At 45.9% G+C, this 15,509-nt stretch overlaps 1 protein-coding gene across 5 annotated transcripts in view; it reads left to right on the forward strand.

Moving 5' to 3' along the window:
• LOC142583223 (uncharacterized) overlaps positions 1 to 15,509 on the forward strand; it is a 184,903-nt gene that overhangs the window by 139,329 nt on the left and 30,065 nt on the right. For all 5 annotated transcript variants that reach the window (XM_075693591.1, XM_075693590.1, XM_075693593.1 and 2 more), the window contains 2 exons: positions 6,065 to 6,160; positions 11,595 to 11,686. In XM_075693591.1, coding sequence (XP_075549706.1) covers positions 6,065 to 6,160; positions 11,595 to 11,686 — 188 coding nt within the window. The remainder of the gene's footprint in view (positions 1 to 6,064; positions 6,161 to 11,594; positions 11,687 to 15,509) is intronic.

Genomic DNA, 15,509 nt, shown 5'->3' on the forward strand with positions numbered 1-15,509 from the left:
GCTGCGACCGCGAAGAGATGTCAGCTACGAGGTTCGACTTTTCGCCATCGTTGCCTCTGTGGTTTCTGAAGTGTCACCTTGTGGCAGTGACGAGGATGACACAGAAAGTGACAACACGGGCGATTCAGGCCCAACAGTGGCAAAAGCTGCGCATTACGTCAGCCTCATGAATGCAATCGTCGTGACGAGAACAGCCCCCTGCAATTAAAAAGGCTCCCCGTGACATCTGCTGCCCTACCGCGCCCGTGCTCAGAGAATATGCAACACCAATGAAGAATCAGCCATGCCAGTGCTTGCCGAGAAGAGGGGGCAGGCTGAAGAGCTGGCTCGCAGCTTCAGTAAATTTGAGGCCGCGGTCGTCACTGTTAAGGGGGGACGTAGCTTTGAAAATCAACTTCCTTATTTCTTCATGGATTTTGATGAAAATTGGCACAAAGGTTTAGAATGTCTCCCTGATGCTTCCACAAAAGTTTCAGAGTAATATCTTGAGAACATTTTATTAAATTTTATTCAGCAGAATTTTTCTCCCTCTAACTTTCTGGAGAGCCTGCGGAACATAACAAACGTGATAGAAGGCTTGTTAAGCATTGACTGCATAGCTAAATGCGTGCTGAAGGTCGTGACATTCTTACAATTTTTTTTTTTTCCACAACACAAATTTTTTGGAGTGCCATATTTTATGTTACCATCGTATAAAGCACACTTTCAGGGTAGACAAATAGCCATATCGTAAACTTACAAAGGTTCGAGATAAGAAAGCAAGAATGTCATGACCTGCACTGTAGCCCAAGGAACGGGAAAAAAAAAATGGAGTCAAAATATGTTAAAACGGTAAGAAAGAAATCAGCTCCAGAAACTGAGCAGAAAGGCAGAAAAACAGTTTCGAGAAAACGGCTCTCAAAGTTTCACCTTCTCCTCAGTCCTCTAAAAGGCGCCAAATTTGTAGTTTTTGGGGTGTTTTGTGATGTGGGGGCTTCTTGTACATGTGGACTCTTGGTCTGGTGCGGTCCCCCCCCCCCCCTTTTTCTTTTTATGGGGCATTCTTTGCTGCTACTGCTCTACAAAGAGCATGGTGCCTAAGTTTCAAACCAAGTGACATGCAGAACTCTGAGTGGGCATGAATAGAGTTCCAGTGTACATTCAGGCAGCCTGTACCAGCAGGCTGCCCGATTGATAGCAATCTCCAGTAAAATCAGTGAGGCATTTTTTTTTTCTTTTGGTAGAATTGACCATGTTACTGAATGAAGGCTCTGAGTGTCAGCAGCCTCCCAAGTCATCTTTACTTGACAATGGCTGTGGAACTTAGGATCAGAAAGCCAGTGATAAATATGCAGCTGCTAGGTGCTTTCCAGAATTGTACTTTTGTATGATGCCTCAATCACTTTTGCAACCAGGTGTCTGTACCAGCCCAAGGGGCCTAGTCAACAGAGGTCATGATGAGGTTCCCTTTATGAAGGAGTGGTATGATAGATATTGTTACGAGCTATCGTGACAACATGATAACAGACTGAACACGCAATATGCTTGGTTGCGGGTCCGAGGTGTCGATGTGCGAAATGCTAAGCCGCAGATACAAGAAGCCGACGCATGATGTACTCCGCCTCGCAGTTTAAGGTGCTGACGCACGAAGTACCTAGCCGCGCAGATACAAGCGGCCGATGTGTGAGATGCCTAGTTGCGGGCTCGAGTAGTCGACCCTCAATACGCTTATTCGCGCAGTCCGAGGTGCCGACGCGCGAAATGCCTAGACGCGGGCTCGAGGAGTCGACGTTCGATGTACTAAGTCGCACAGTCGGAGGCGCCGATGCACAAAATGCTTAGGTGAGGGTTTGAGAAGTCCGCGTGCGATGTGCATGATTGCCGAGTCAGAGACTCCCTATGCGCGAAATGCTTAGCCGCGTGTCCGAGGATTGTGTGCGCGATCGATGTGCTTCGTCACAAATTTTGAAACACCCAGTGCTGAAAGGCATAGCTGCATGTCCGATGATTCCACGCGTGAATCTTGGTCGTGAAGTCCGCGTCGCCGATGCTCAGAATGCTTAGCCGCAAGTCTGAAACGTCCACAAGCATAGGGATCGGCCACGCTACTGTGATGTCCGTGTAGCGTCCGTTTTGACAAGTCGAGATTACGGCGAGTGGAGACGTCCAGACTCGCGACGTGCAAAGAGCCAAGCAGACCACTGGCGAACTGCGCTGGAGTCACGTGGCAGGCGCGGCCATTCCCAGACTCCGGCACGACCTTCAATCATTTGCTTTTTGTGCGCTTGTTTCTGTGTGGAGGAGATCGCTGAAACGGCAAATTTGAAGACGCAGAAATGCGCTTTCGAACGATATCAAGATGGCGGCGCTCGGCCGCGCCGTTCCGGAGATATGGTGGCTTTAAAGATGCTGTTCTTTCTTTCTTGATTTCCGCGAGCTTTTTCGCCACCTTGGCTGATAAAACGAATTTTTAGAGCACTTCTAAGTGGTTTACAGTGATGATATTTGGGTATCAGATAGAAAAAGGGTTATGGAAACTGAAAATGTGATTTTCAAAAAATCGATTTTTTGGGCAATTTTTCGCAATGCGAAAGCCGCGTTCCCCCTTAAGCCGCCGTGGCATCAAACGAAAATAACACTTTTGTCACGCGAAGTGAATAAATACTGCATGTTTTTCCCATTTCACCGCACTCTCTCTGAGTTCTGTTTTTGACAGGTAAGTGGGCGATCTCATGCTGTTTCGGTTAAGCAGTACTACCGTTTAGTACGCACTTCTTCCGAGCTCCGGCCAACTACGGTTTAATGAAGTTTCACTGTACTACGTTTCCGTAAGGAGCACAAGGGACGCATTGCGGCCACTCGTCACAGAAACATCTGCTCCGCTCGTTTGGGGGTAAAATAGACTTAGAGTTTCGACACTTTTCATGTAATACATGTGTCGCACCTTGCGACATTAAAGTATGAGACTTCATTGTGCGTCAAATTGCGTAGTGCGTACCTAATTTCTTTCTTTTATATGGGACACACTACTTTTTAGTTGCAGATGCAAACAGTGCGAAAAGTTTCTGTAGCCTTTGTAGCGAGCGTATAGAATGCACAGCTCCTTGGCATAACTTCCAAGATTACGCAATGCCCACAGCTGTTGCCGACACACTGAAGAATCTCGTAGGTGGCGTGCGGTGACTTGGCGTCATAGTGACAACCACCAGATGCTCGCCTCGTCTGCTTAGGTGCTATTCAAAAGCTGATAACAAGGAAATTATACAATTCCCAGCCGTGAGGCTTTGTCATGATTGCTTCAGAGACATATATTAATCATTTATAACAAGTTTTGTCAAAAGGAAATTTCGTTGCAGTTGGCCTTTGAAAAGAACTGCAGCGTTTCTTCTTTCAGTTCAGTTTATTTTCCTTAAGGACCCCCGACTTCAGATGTATTACATAAGGGATGGGTACAAGATTCGAGTTAGTTTGCACTCATTCAAGTAACATATGCACACGTACATATACATATACTTATTCAAGTATATGCACACACGTTTACGCACATATTAACCCTTTGGGGGTCAATGATGTAAATATACAGTGTCGCGAATAAGTCCAAAAATGGTCGATGCCGTATATTTACGGTGCCGTCTGTACGTTTAAAAAGCGCGCCAATTTCCTAACTTTTTCTTTTCTATCATGTGCTGCCACTATGTGGCAATACAGGGAATTTTTTTCCCGCGCCTCCCTTCCTCAGTTTTCGTTGCATGGTTTCTTTTAGAGCTAGCTTGCTGTACGCGCGTCTATATGCTACCGCTCGTGCATTGGCGCGCGCGCGGGCAGGCGGCGGTTCGGGTATTGTTACGCGGGCGGTTTCGGCTTCTTTCGCTAGGAAAATTGACGGCTATCCCGTTACTAATTGTGCAAAGGGCTACCGCTTGTTTCTCGCTCATTTAGTGCTCACAAAGGTGCGCATAGAAAGAAGGCCGCTGTGCATGCGTTTCCGTCACTTTCTTTTTTTTTAAACACTCGCGAAAACTAATTGCCTCTGGTTGGCGATACGATGAAGATTAGCGGAAGTTTGTCACACGTTTTGCTTTTTTGACAGGCACACAACCACACAATTTTCTTGAGTGCCCGCACCTACGCAGTTCGATTACACTATGGATGTACGTACAGTGGAACCCCGTTCATACGTTTTTCACCGGACCGGGGGGGAAAACGTAACAGCCAGGAAAACGCAACAGTGAGGGAAACTCCGAAAATGAATGAAAAAGTGCAGCTTCAACTATAGACAATTTATTTTCACAGAGTGCGCTTAGGACTTAAAAAAGCCTAGAATAGTGGCTTGCCGTTTCTTTCGCACGCTAGAAATCGGCACACGTTTCTCAATAGCCTGGAAGGCCGCATTGCTGTCAGCGTCGCTGTGAGGTGCGACGTACCTGCGGAGGAGGCCCAGAGCCGCGACGGCTTCTCCAAAACTAGGATTTGGCAACTCCCCGGCATCATGCGGCTCGTGCTCCTCGTCGTCACCGCGCCACGGCAATGGCAACGGACGAAGGAATATCCGCGGGAAATTTCGCCCTCTTTGGCGAAGTAATGCTAACGTGCTAACGATTGTTCAGTATTGCTGCGGAGCGCGCGTGTCCGAGCAGCCCGGTTGCGCGTAGCGCGGCGTGGTTTTGCGAGAAATGTAAACAAGAGAGGAGAGCTGGCCCGATAGGCGGAGCAACGCCATGAGCAGCGCCAACTTCCGGCTTCTCTTTTTCACACAGAGTGACGTCAGGGCCTCTCCCGAGTTTCCTTCCTCCGTGAGTCGGCCCGTCCAAAAACCATGCGGTGACCGTAATCACAGTGATGATAGTGAGAGCATTTTTCACGAATGGCAATTTAGTGGCGGCCTCTCGAACTGGCGTGCGGCTTTTTGCAGCCAGTTCTATAGCCAAGCCCAGCGAAGCCCGGCCAAAACTCGTCAAAAGCCAAAATGGCGGTTGGAGCGCGTTGCCTACTTTAGCCCAGGTGGGTTCGGGGTGCTAAGTTGCGACGTATCATACGGGAACGTTTTCACAACTACTACGGAACAGCGGGGTTCCTTATACATTGGATCCTATGGATGCTATGCCGGGACCAGATGAAAACGACGTAGCAGCCGGGAAAACGCAGCAGTGAGGAACGTAACAGCGGGGTTCTACTGTATATATCAGTGTAAGAGCAGGAACATTTGAGTCTTGCGAAATATTCTCGTGTGCGCATTTTCAAAGCCTTGAACTGTGTTTATAATACTGCATGAAATTTTTAATTCTAATAAGTTTATTTCCTTTTTTATTGTTGTTATTCATGAATGAAGGGTACATATATACCAGTGCAAAATATTTTTTTTCTCACTTTACGGTTACCCTTGAAAAATTACGGTAAATATTTTTCAAAATAAGTCCCTAAGAAGAATTGGAATCTGCAATAAAAAAAAATCGACCCTGGGCGGTCACGTAGGGCGAAAAAAATCGGCCCTCAAAGGGTTAACGCCTACATATGTACATATACATACAAGAATGTAAATATAAACAATATATAACAGGAAAAGTCAAGTATAATGTAGTTGGAGATGGTCAGTGACCTGTTGTGAAAATACGGATGGGCAGGTTATGTGGACAATGGCAGGGAGGAGGCCGTTCCAGTCTGCCGCCATGCAAAGAAAAATGAGGCTAAAAATCTTTATGCTCGTGAACATGGACATGAAACCTGCTGTGAGTGGCTGGTCCGGTATGATATGCGCACTGCGGGCGTGATATAGCATGCTTGATGAAGGGTAGGACTGTAAAAGAATTTGTGGTAAAGACAGAGGGAAGTGATGTGCCAACGTAAAACGAGGTGTGGAAGCCCAGATAGTAATTTCAGTGACGTGACGCTGATGTCATATCAGCGTGATGAATGGATGAATCGAGCGACACAGTTCTGTACAGCTTCAAGAACGTCAATGAGATATGCTTGATGCGGATTCCAAACTGCAGAACTTGTGGGCTTCTTGAACTTCGGAACTTCTTGAAAGTGTGACTGTTTTTTATTTTTTTATTTTTATTTTTTACTTCTTTTTTTTTTCCCCCAGAGAAAAGTTCAAGAACACATGCATAAAGTGGAAAACGGTCATGCCCTGGCTGACCTCGATGTGATCGACTTGCCTGCCAAGCCCGATTTTGAAATCGTAAGTTAAATATTTGTTGTTTCGGGTTTGCTGTGTCAATATTTTCTTTTTCTTTTTTTGTACAGTAAGATCATAATTGCGTTGTTTTGAAACACAGTTAGACCTTGATATAGCAAAGTCAATGGGACACAGTGGGACAAAGGAAAATATTAAGTCGAGTATTTGTCTATAAGTCTATCAAGTCTATCATCATTTCCTGTGTGTCAAGATATATAAATTTTTTGCATAGGAAATTGCCTTCAGAGGTCCCACTGCTGCTCCTAAATTGCCCATACCAAAGCCGAGGACTTGACGTCGTTTTATTCAGACCTATGTACAAAGCATACTGCTGCCCGCCTTGGTTTCTGAGTGGCTGTGGTGTTGGGCTGCTAAGCGTGAGGTGGTGGGGACTCCAAAAACACCCGTGTACGTACTTAGATTTAGGTGCACATTAAAGAACCCCAGGTGGTCCAAGTTTCCGGAGTCCCCCACTACGACGTGCCTCATAATCATATTGTGGTTTTGGCACGTAAAACCCCACAATTTTAATTTAAAGCATCCTGCCTGGTGGGTGGAGGTGTTCAGCTTGCATGTGTTACTCTGCGGCTCTGCTTGTGTTCAGGTTACTGGTTATGGTCACTCGAGCCTCCACGGCCGGAGCTGGCAGGGTGGTCAATTGCGACACATTGCCACCTCAGCTGTTGTTAACACAGAAAAGTGTAGCCACTCGCAGTGGTGGGTCGCAGCCGCTCTCTGTGCATCAGAGGTGCTGACGTCACACATAAGAGGCATCAGTCGACAACAGGTGGCGCCACTTCGATATCCTATTTATGTCATTTTCTTGCTTACAAAAGCTCTGTTTGCGTCATGAAGGAAGAATTCATCATTACAGAAGCCTAATTTATAATCTAGGTCAACTTAATATTTACCTTTAGTGTCCTTTAAGCTTAACCTCTACAGCCCCATGAGTACCCAGCTGGGCAAATTGCTTTTATTCCTTTTTGGGATTAGCTAAGTTGCAGTTACTCTTAAGTCACAGTTACAGTCTCAAGTATATGGAATTGTGTTGAAGTTGTTTATGTGCATTACTGCTGTAAGTTTTTGTGAAAGTTCCCGCCAATGCAGCCTACACTTTTGTGTCATCACAGACGACAAAACAACACCTCGTAGTCACAGAATTGCTTTTAATCGTTAAACTGTATGAATCAATCAGTCAGTATTAAGTTTAAATTTAGCATGTTAATTGCACTTAGAGCTGTATTGCGAATGGCAGCAAGACACATTGAAGACCTTAAGTGTGGACTCCATGTTTGAACAGTGATAATTATTACTTGCAAACAATGCTTACTACTTGGGAAACCTTTTGTGTGTGTGTGTGTGTGTGTGTGTGTGTGTGTGTGTGTGTGTGTGTGTGTGTGTGTGTGTGTGCGCGCGCGCGCGCGCGCGCGTGTGCGTGCATGCACATGATGCATGTAACCAGTTCACTGTAAAAAAAAAAGTTGCAGTTTTGCTCGAAAGACGAAGCATCAATTGTGATAGCAATTTAGTAGATAGCTTTACAAAGTAAGAGTAGTAGTGTTATTGAGCGTATGAACTTATAAACATTCACTTACTGATTAGGTTAACAAGCATGTTGTCACGCATGCACAATCAAACATGACCACATCTCACTCGATGACCACGCACACTCGCTGTAAAAATGTTGGAGTGATGAAGAGCAGCGGCGGCAGTAAACGAATTGACCTTCGTGCTGCCTTTTGCTTCGATGAAAACTAAGCGGCGAGAACACAGCACACACATAGCAATCAGCACCCGTGCCATACGCAGCTGCCGAGGTAGAATGCCCCTCCCTCCCCTTCCCCGGTGCTTCTCCCTCAACGAAAGATGGCACGCTTCCTCCCTGATTCCTCTCGCGCACGCAAGATTGAGCAACCATCAGCGGCTCACCCTCGCATACTTTCAATCACGCATACATCATACGGCGTGCGGCAACGATGCGCCTGGTGTGTCCATATAATTGCTATTGCTCTAAAAAGTACTAAACCAAAACCCATTGTGTGACCACACATTAGTGCTGCTAATACTCGGGCATGTTGTTATGTATTTTGTGATGTTTTCTGACAGTGAGCACATAATTGGTTTTCACGGCTGGTTTAGCTGCAGGTGACTTAAAAGATATACGCAGCATGTTTTACGCATCAATATTTTCATGAACCTCCTATGAACACAACAATCAAACCCCGGCCCTCAGTCCCCAGCAGCTGCGAAGCAACTGACCACGGCGGCGGTCAGACCTGCGACGCAGCAGAGGGTGCTAAGAATCACTGGCTCCGGACAGGCCGCCATTGGAATATGAACCTGGCAACGTTTAACGCTAGAATGTTATCTAGTGAGGCGAGTCTAGCAGTGCTATTGGAGGAATTAGAGGGCAGTAAATGGGATATAATAGGGCTCAGTGAAGTTAGGAGGCCGAAAGAAGCATATACAGTGCTAAATAGCGGGCACGTCCTGTGCTACCGGGGCTTAGCGGATAGAAGAGAACTAGGAGTCGGATTCCTGATTAATAAGAATATAGCTGGTAACATACAGGAATTCTATAGCATTAACGAGAGGGTGGCAGGTCTTGTTGTTAAACTTAATAAGAGGTACAAAATGAAGATTGTACAGGTCTACGCCCCTACATCCAGTCATGATGACCAGGAAGTCGAAAGCTTCTATGAAGACGTGGAATCGGCGGTGGGGAGAGTGAAAACTAAATACACTATACTAATGGGCGACTTTAATGCCAAGGTAGGCAAGAAGCAGGCTGGAGACAAGGCAGTGGGGGAATATGGCATAGGCACTAGGAATAGCAGGGGAGAGTTATTAGTAGAGTTTGCGGAACAGAATAATATGAGGATAATGAATACCTTCTTCCGCAAGCGGGATAGCCGAAAGTGGACGTGGAGGAGCCCGAACGGCGAGACTAGAAATGAAATAGACTTCATACTCTGCGCTAACCCTGGCATCATACAAGATGTGGACGTGCTCGGCAAGGTGCGCTGCAGTGACCACAGGATGGTAAGAACGCGAATTAGCCTAGACCTGAGGAGGGAACAGAAGAAACTGGTACATAAGAAGCCGATCAATGAGTTAGCGGTAAGAGGGAAAATAAGAGGAATTCCAGATCAAGCTACAGAACAGGTATTCAGCTTTAACTCAGGAAGAGGACCTTAGTGTTGAAGCAATGAATGACAATCTTGTGGGCATCATTAAGGAGTGTGCAATGGAAGTCGGTGGTAACTCCGTTAGGCAGGATACCAGCAAACTATCGCAGGAGACGAAAGATCTGATCAAGAAACGCCAATGTATGAAAGCATCTAACCCTACAGCTAGAATAGAACTGGCAGAACTTTCGAAGTTAATCAACAAGCGTAAGACAGCTGACATAAGGAAGTATAATATGGATAGAATTTAACAAGCTCTCAGGAGCGGAGGAAACCTAAAAACAGTGAAGAAGAAACTAGGAATTGGCAAGAATCAGATGTATGCCTTAAGAGACAAAGCCGGCAATATCATTACTAATATGGATGAGATAGTTCAAGTGGCTGAGGAGTTCTATAGAGATTTATACAGTACCAGTGGCACCCACGACGATAATGGAAGAGAAAATAGTCTAGAGGAATTCGAAATCCCGAAGGTAACGCCGGAAGAAGTAAAGAAAGCCTTAGGAGATATGCAAAGGGGGAAGCCAGCTGGGGAGGATCAGGTAACAGCAGATTTGTTGAAGGATGGTGGACAGATTGTTCTAGAGAAACTGGCCACCCTGTATACGCAATGCCTCATGACCTTGGAAGAACGCTAACATAATTCTAATCCATAAGAAAGGGGACGCCAAAGACTTGAAAAATTATAGACCGATCAGCTTACTATCCGTTGCCTACAAAGTATTTACTAAGGTAATTGCAAATAGAATCAGGAACACCTTAGACTTCTGTCAACCAAAGGACCAGGCAGGATTCCGTAAAGGCTACTCAACAATAGACCATATTCACACTATCAATCAAGTGATAGAGAAATGTGCAGAATATAACCAACCCTTATATATAGCTTTCATTGATTACGAGAAAGCGTTTGATTCAGTCGAAACCTCAGCAGTCATGGAGGCATTACGGAATCAGGGTGTAGATGAGCCATATGTAAAAATACTGGAAGATATCTATAGCGGCTCCACAGCCACCGTAGTCCTCCATAAAGCAAGCAACAAAATCTCAATAAAGAAAGGCGTCAGGCAGGGAGATACGATATCTCCAATGCTATTCACAGCGTGTTTACAGGAGGTATTCAGAGACCTGCATTGGGAAGAATTGGGGATAAAAGTTAATGGAGAATACCTTAGTAACTTGCGATTCGCTGATGATATCGCCTTGTTTAGTAACTCAGGGGACCAATTGCAATGCATGCTCACTGACCTGGAGAGGCAAAGCAAAAGAGTGGGTCTAAAAATTAATATGCAGAAAACTAAAGTAATGCTTAACAGTCTCGGGAGAGAACGGCAATTTACAATAGGCAGCGAGGCACTGGAAGTCGTAAGGGAATACATCTACTTAGGGCAGGTAGTGACGGCGGATCCGGATCATGAGACGGAAATAATCAGAAGAATAAGAATGGGCTGGAGTGCGTTTGGCAGGCATTCCCAAATCATGAACAGCAGGTTGCCGTTATCCCTCAAGAGAAAAGTATATAATAGCTGTGTCTTACCAGTACTCACGTACGGGGCAGAAACCTGGAGGCTTACGAAAAGGGTTCTACTCAAATTGAGGACGACACAACGAGCTATGGAAAGAAGAATGATAGGTGTAACGTTAAGGGATAAGAAAAGAGCAGATTGGGTGAGGGAACAAACGCGAGTTAATGATATCTTAGTTGAAATCAAGAAAAAGAAATGGGCATGGGCAGGACATGTAATGAGGAGGGAAGATAACCGATGGTCATTAAGGGTTACGGACTGGATCCCAAGGGAAGGGAAGCGTAGCAGGGGGCGGCAGAAAGTTAGGTGGGCGGATGAGATTAAGAAGTTTGCAGGGACGGCATGGCCACAATTCGTACATGACCGGGGTTGTTGGAGAAGTATGGGAGAGGCCTTTACCCTGCAGTGGGCGTAACCAGGCTGATGATGATGATGATGATGATGATTTTCATGAATGCTCGTGATTATTGTGGCATACTCAGTGATGAGCACAACACCTTAAAGGAGGGTATTCGCACCTCGTTGTGGCACTGATAAATTTGGTGGCATTGTGCTGGCCTTTTGAGATGAAGTGTGCAAACTTGTTGAGCATGGACCAAGCTGTTTGTGGCAGCACATTCAATTCTTGTACAGACTAGTGTTTGTGTGTTCAGAACCTAAGGTAAAACTTGGGGCAGCCTGTGCTGTTGCGAAAGGTGCTTTAAAAAGAGTTTTCCAAATGTGCAGGTGATGCCAAAGACGCCACTACTCTCGCTTCCCAAGCAGCCGGCCCACGTGCCAGCTTACTCGCTAGTGCCAGACATTGCCTCGGCAGCCAGGTAAGGTTTCTTGGGAAGACGTGGCTATTGATTAACCCGTTCTGCATGGAAAATGACCTGAGCTTGTCAAGCACATGCTTTGAGATTGATAATGGGCCACACTTGTGCTCCACTGCTCTCTCTCTCTCTCTCTCTCTCTCTCTCTCTCTCTCTCTCTCTCTCTCTCTCTCTCTCTCTCTCTCTCTCTCTCTCTCTCTCTCTCTAATTCCCCCTTTTATTTATTTATATTTTTCTTTCTGCAGCATAGGCAATTCTGTGAAGGTTAAAGAGCCTCTTCTCACTGTTCATAATTGGGACCAAAAAAAGAAAAGTGTCACATATGAGGGAATAAGTATATGCCATACAGTTCGATGCAACTTTAAGGGGGGGCACTTGGTAATGAAAACTTTTATTTATGGGAACAGATTGGTGAAATTTTGCATGCAGGTGGGATTTGTTATGCCGATATCATAACTGAAATTGGTTGTGTGCTATCTATTATAGTTTTCGAGTTACAATAATTGACAGCCTTGTATGGTCATCCCCAAATATAAATGAATTACATATAAGTGTAAGATTTTCATATCACCATGTTCACAAAGGCCTGTTCTGTGCAATAAAGCTATTGGTTTATTTTTTAAATGCCGAAATGGGGATAAATATATATTTTGAACTTTCCTGCGCACATTGTCTTACTGGCTCTTGCAAAAAATCCATTATAAATTTTTTTATGAGGTGCAGGTAATAATGGGGACAGCTTTATTGCACTCATCATTGTTACAAGTGCGAAAGACAATGTTTTTCTCTTCATTCGTTGTTAAATGGCACTGGGATGACTGAAAGCAACTGCACACAAAATGAAAGCTGAGAAAACGTAGCTCAATGTTTTATTTGTTGTAAACACTTAAATATTAACTTTGAGCACCTAAAACGCGCCTGGAATGTAGTCCTTTGCCTGTGAGGGCACATTTTCATTAGTTTGATGTAGCTTTTCGCTTTCTTGGAGCACTGTCGTGCAGTTTTGTTGTCTTTCTGATCGTCGTGCATTCAAAACGTCCGCTCTTGTCTATCGTTGCGCGACCTCTTTATTAGTGAAAGTTGGTGCTGAATTCCACAGTTGAATACAGTCGCCGACCGTTTATTCGGATCTCACGGGGACTGCGGAAATGTCCGAATAAACAGGTGTCCGAAAAAGCAGATTAAGAAAACAATAACTAAATCATTTATTTCCACGCCCTTATTTGGGCTCTGCAGTAAGCTTGAAGAAATCGTGAATGCGCCGTTGCACGCTGTTCCGTTTACGCGCAATCAAATAAGCCTGAATCTCGGAGAGGGTCGTACGGTCACTATAGGCGGCTGAAAGAACAGTCACAGCTTGTACACGCTCCGCCTGCGACGGTGGCGTAGCACATGGTGTGTCATCTTTCGACTCAGAGTCATCGTCCGGTGGTGCAGCAGAAACCTGACGAATGATCTCGCCGTCTTCGAGTTCTGCACATTTCAGTACAGCAGTGTCAGCACCTGTGAAACTGGCAAATGAGACGGTGTCCGGAATCGCAATGCTCGGAAGAACATTTTTGGCATCAGTAGGGAGCACATCGGAAGGCGACAAATCCTAGGCCTCCTGGCACCCGCTTGCTGGCATTCCCCAGCGCAATCTGCGCGGGCACTGTCGGCGCAGTTAGACACTTGACGCTATGTTTCTGCATGCCGCGTTCAATCACCGCAACCTCGACCCAGCACACAAAGCAAACATCACCGCGCCGTCATGCTGACACCAGTCGCACAAACAAAAACGTCGCCTCCTCGCAGCATCGTGCACAAAGAAACAAATCAGCTGCTGGATTGTCCTGACATGGCTTACTAAGCTGAGACCGGAACTGCTGTAGCAATGGCTGTAGCCACAAACCAGGCAGAAGCTATGATTATGAGCAGAGATTTGCAGTAGCACCACTTCATGGGGCAGCAAGGAGGTTCCGTTCAAAACAAAAATGGCGTTCAGCGAGTCGAACCATGCACCGGTCAGGGTTGGTGCATGGTGCTCTCGATCAAGTTGGCTCAACGAGTGTCCGAAAAATCAGACGAGAGGTTGCAAGGTGTCCAAACTTTCGGCAGTTGTTATACATTATGGTCTACGTGGAGAATGGTGGTGCTGCAAAGCAGACCGAATAATCGAGCATTTCCGAGTTTTTGGAGTCCGAAAAATCAGTCGGGGACTGTATTTGATGCAAAAACTTCTGCTCTCACCGAGGTCACGTTGCCATCACGACCTCATGTGGATGCACCGTTACCATCGCTCGCGCACACGCTGTCACTGCAGCCCACAATTGCGGCGTTAGCATCGCACGCGGACGCAATTTCCCGGTCACCCACGTGCGCCAGTCGTACCTCGTCGATAAGCTCGGCGGCATTCCGCTTCTGTGAGTGGTTTCCTCCCTCTTTTCCACTCCTTTTCTGGTCTTCTGTACGCATGGGCTGTTCAGAACTTGATCCCTTTGGGGCTCATCACAGAACATGTGCGTTAAGCTGCCACAATCGTCAGTCACATCGATCGAATTGCGCAGCTCACTGCTGCGCAAATGCGCGCGAGAGAAGTTCGTCAGCAATTCAAATCTACAACAGCCAACAGGAGCACGTACTGCGCCCAATCGCAATGTCGCATTTGCCGTTTTTTCGCTTGGGTTTGCTGGTTTATTTTTCAGCTGAGAAATACGTTGCTCCGGCTATCTTTAGCTCCTATCTCTCCTCTTTACAATGATACCAAGATGGCGGCGCTGCGTTAATGAATAGCCGAGCGATCCGCTGCGCCTTCCGAAGCTCGATTTTTTCGCAATTTTTGATGACAGCACTCTAGGAATGTGCTGTTTTCTCGATTTCTACCGCATATTTCGTTATATTTCACCACGAGGTAAATAAAGGTCTGCAGATTACGGAAAGAATAAATTTAAAAATTTGAAATTTTGACAATTTGACCACTTCAGTTGCTGCGTCCCCCCTTAAGTTTTAAACTCTGTTGCAAGGTACGATGAAATTATTACGTAGAAAGTGTCACAGATAGGAGTCTGTTTATCACTGAACGCACAGAGTGTAAAGTTCATGCAGCCAGTGCCTCCAGCGCACCAGTTGCACTCTCAACCAAAACATGGTAAGTCACAAACTACGTTAGTATTGCGTAGTGCTAGGAAAGCTGTTAGCCGTATTACTTTGACGGATCCTCAAAATCTTGCGAAAGCGATTGTATCCCCCTATAAGTGATTGCTCGCGAATGCCACCCTGGAAGCAGAAAGATGCACAAATACCATATTTACTAGAGCCTAGGCAGGCCTCAATTCCGAGCCGACTCTCGGAAGTCCGAAGCCAGGGGGGAGGGGGGAGGGGATGTACCTTGAATATAGGCCGAACAAAAAGCGAGGACAGTGTTTACAAAATGAAAACAGTGCATTTATAGAAAATTAGCATGCCGTGCTCGTGCTACGTCGTCATTGCTGCTGTAGTCCGGTAAATGCCATCCTCGTTGCGGCGCAGGCAAAAAACATCTCCCGTTGCCCCCCTCCAACGACGGGCATTTTTCTCATCGATGCCGAAGTCCTGCCCGGCTTGAACATTTGGCAATGCCTCTCCGAATAGCACAACTTTTTATTTAAATGCAGCGCTGTAGTAGAGCATAGCTTGATTGGTGCCATTACAATAACGCCACGCCGCATACTGATACGACACAGGTCAAAATGGTGACATCGCTGCTACACTTCATTTGGCTACTGGTGCAGCGAGTAGCTGCTATACTGACTTTTGTTGATGGTGCTAGCCATGCACCATATTTATCAATGTTAATTAAAAACTGGCG

Source organism: Dermacentor variabilis, chromosome 5, assembly GCF_050947875.1.
Source record: "Dermacentor variabilis isolate Ectoservices chromosome 5, ASM5094787v1, whole genome shotgun sequence".
NCBI classification, from domain to species: domain Eukaryota; kingdom Metazoa; phylum Arthropoda; class Arachnida; order Ixodida; family Ixodidae; genus Dermacentor; species Dermacentor variabilis.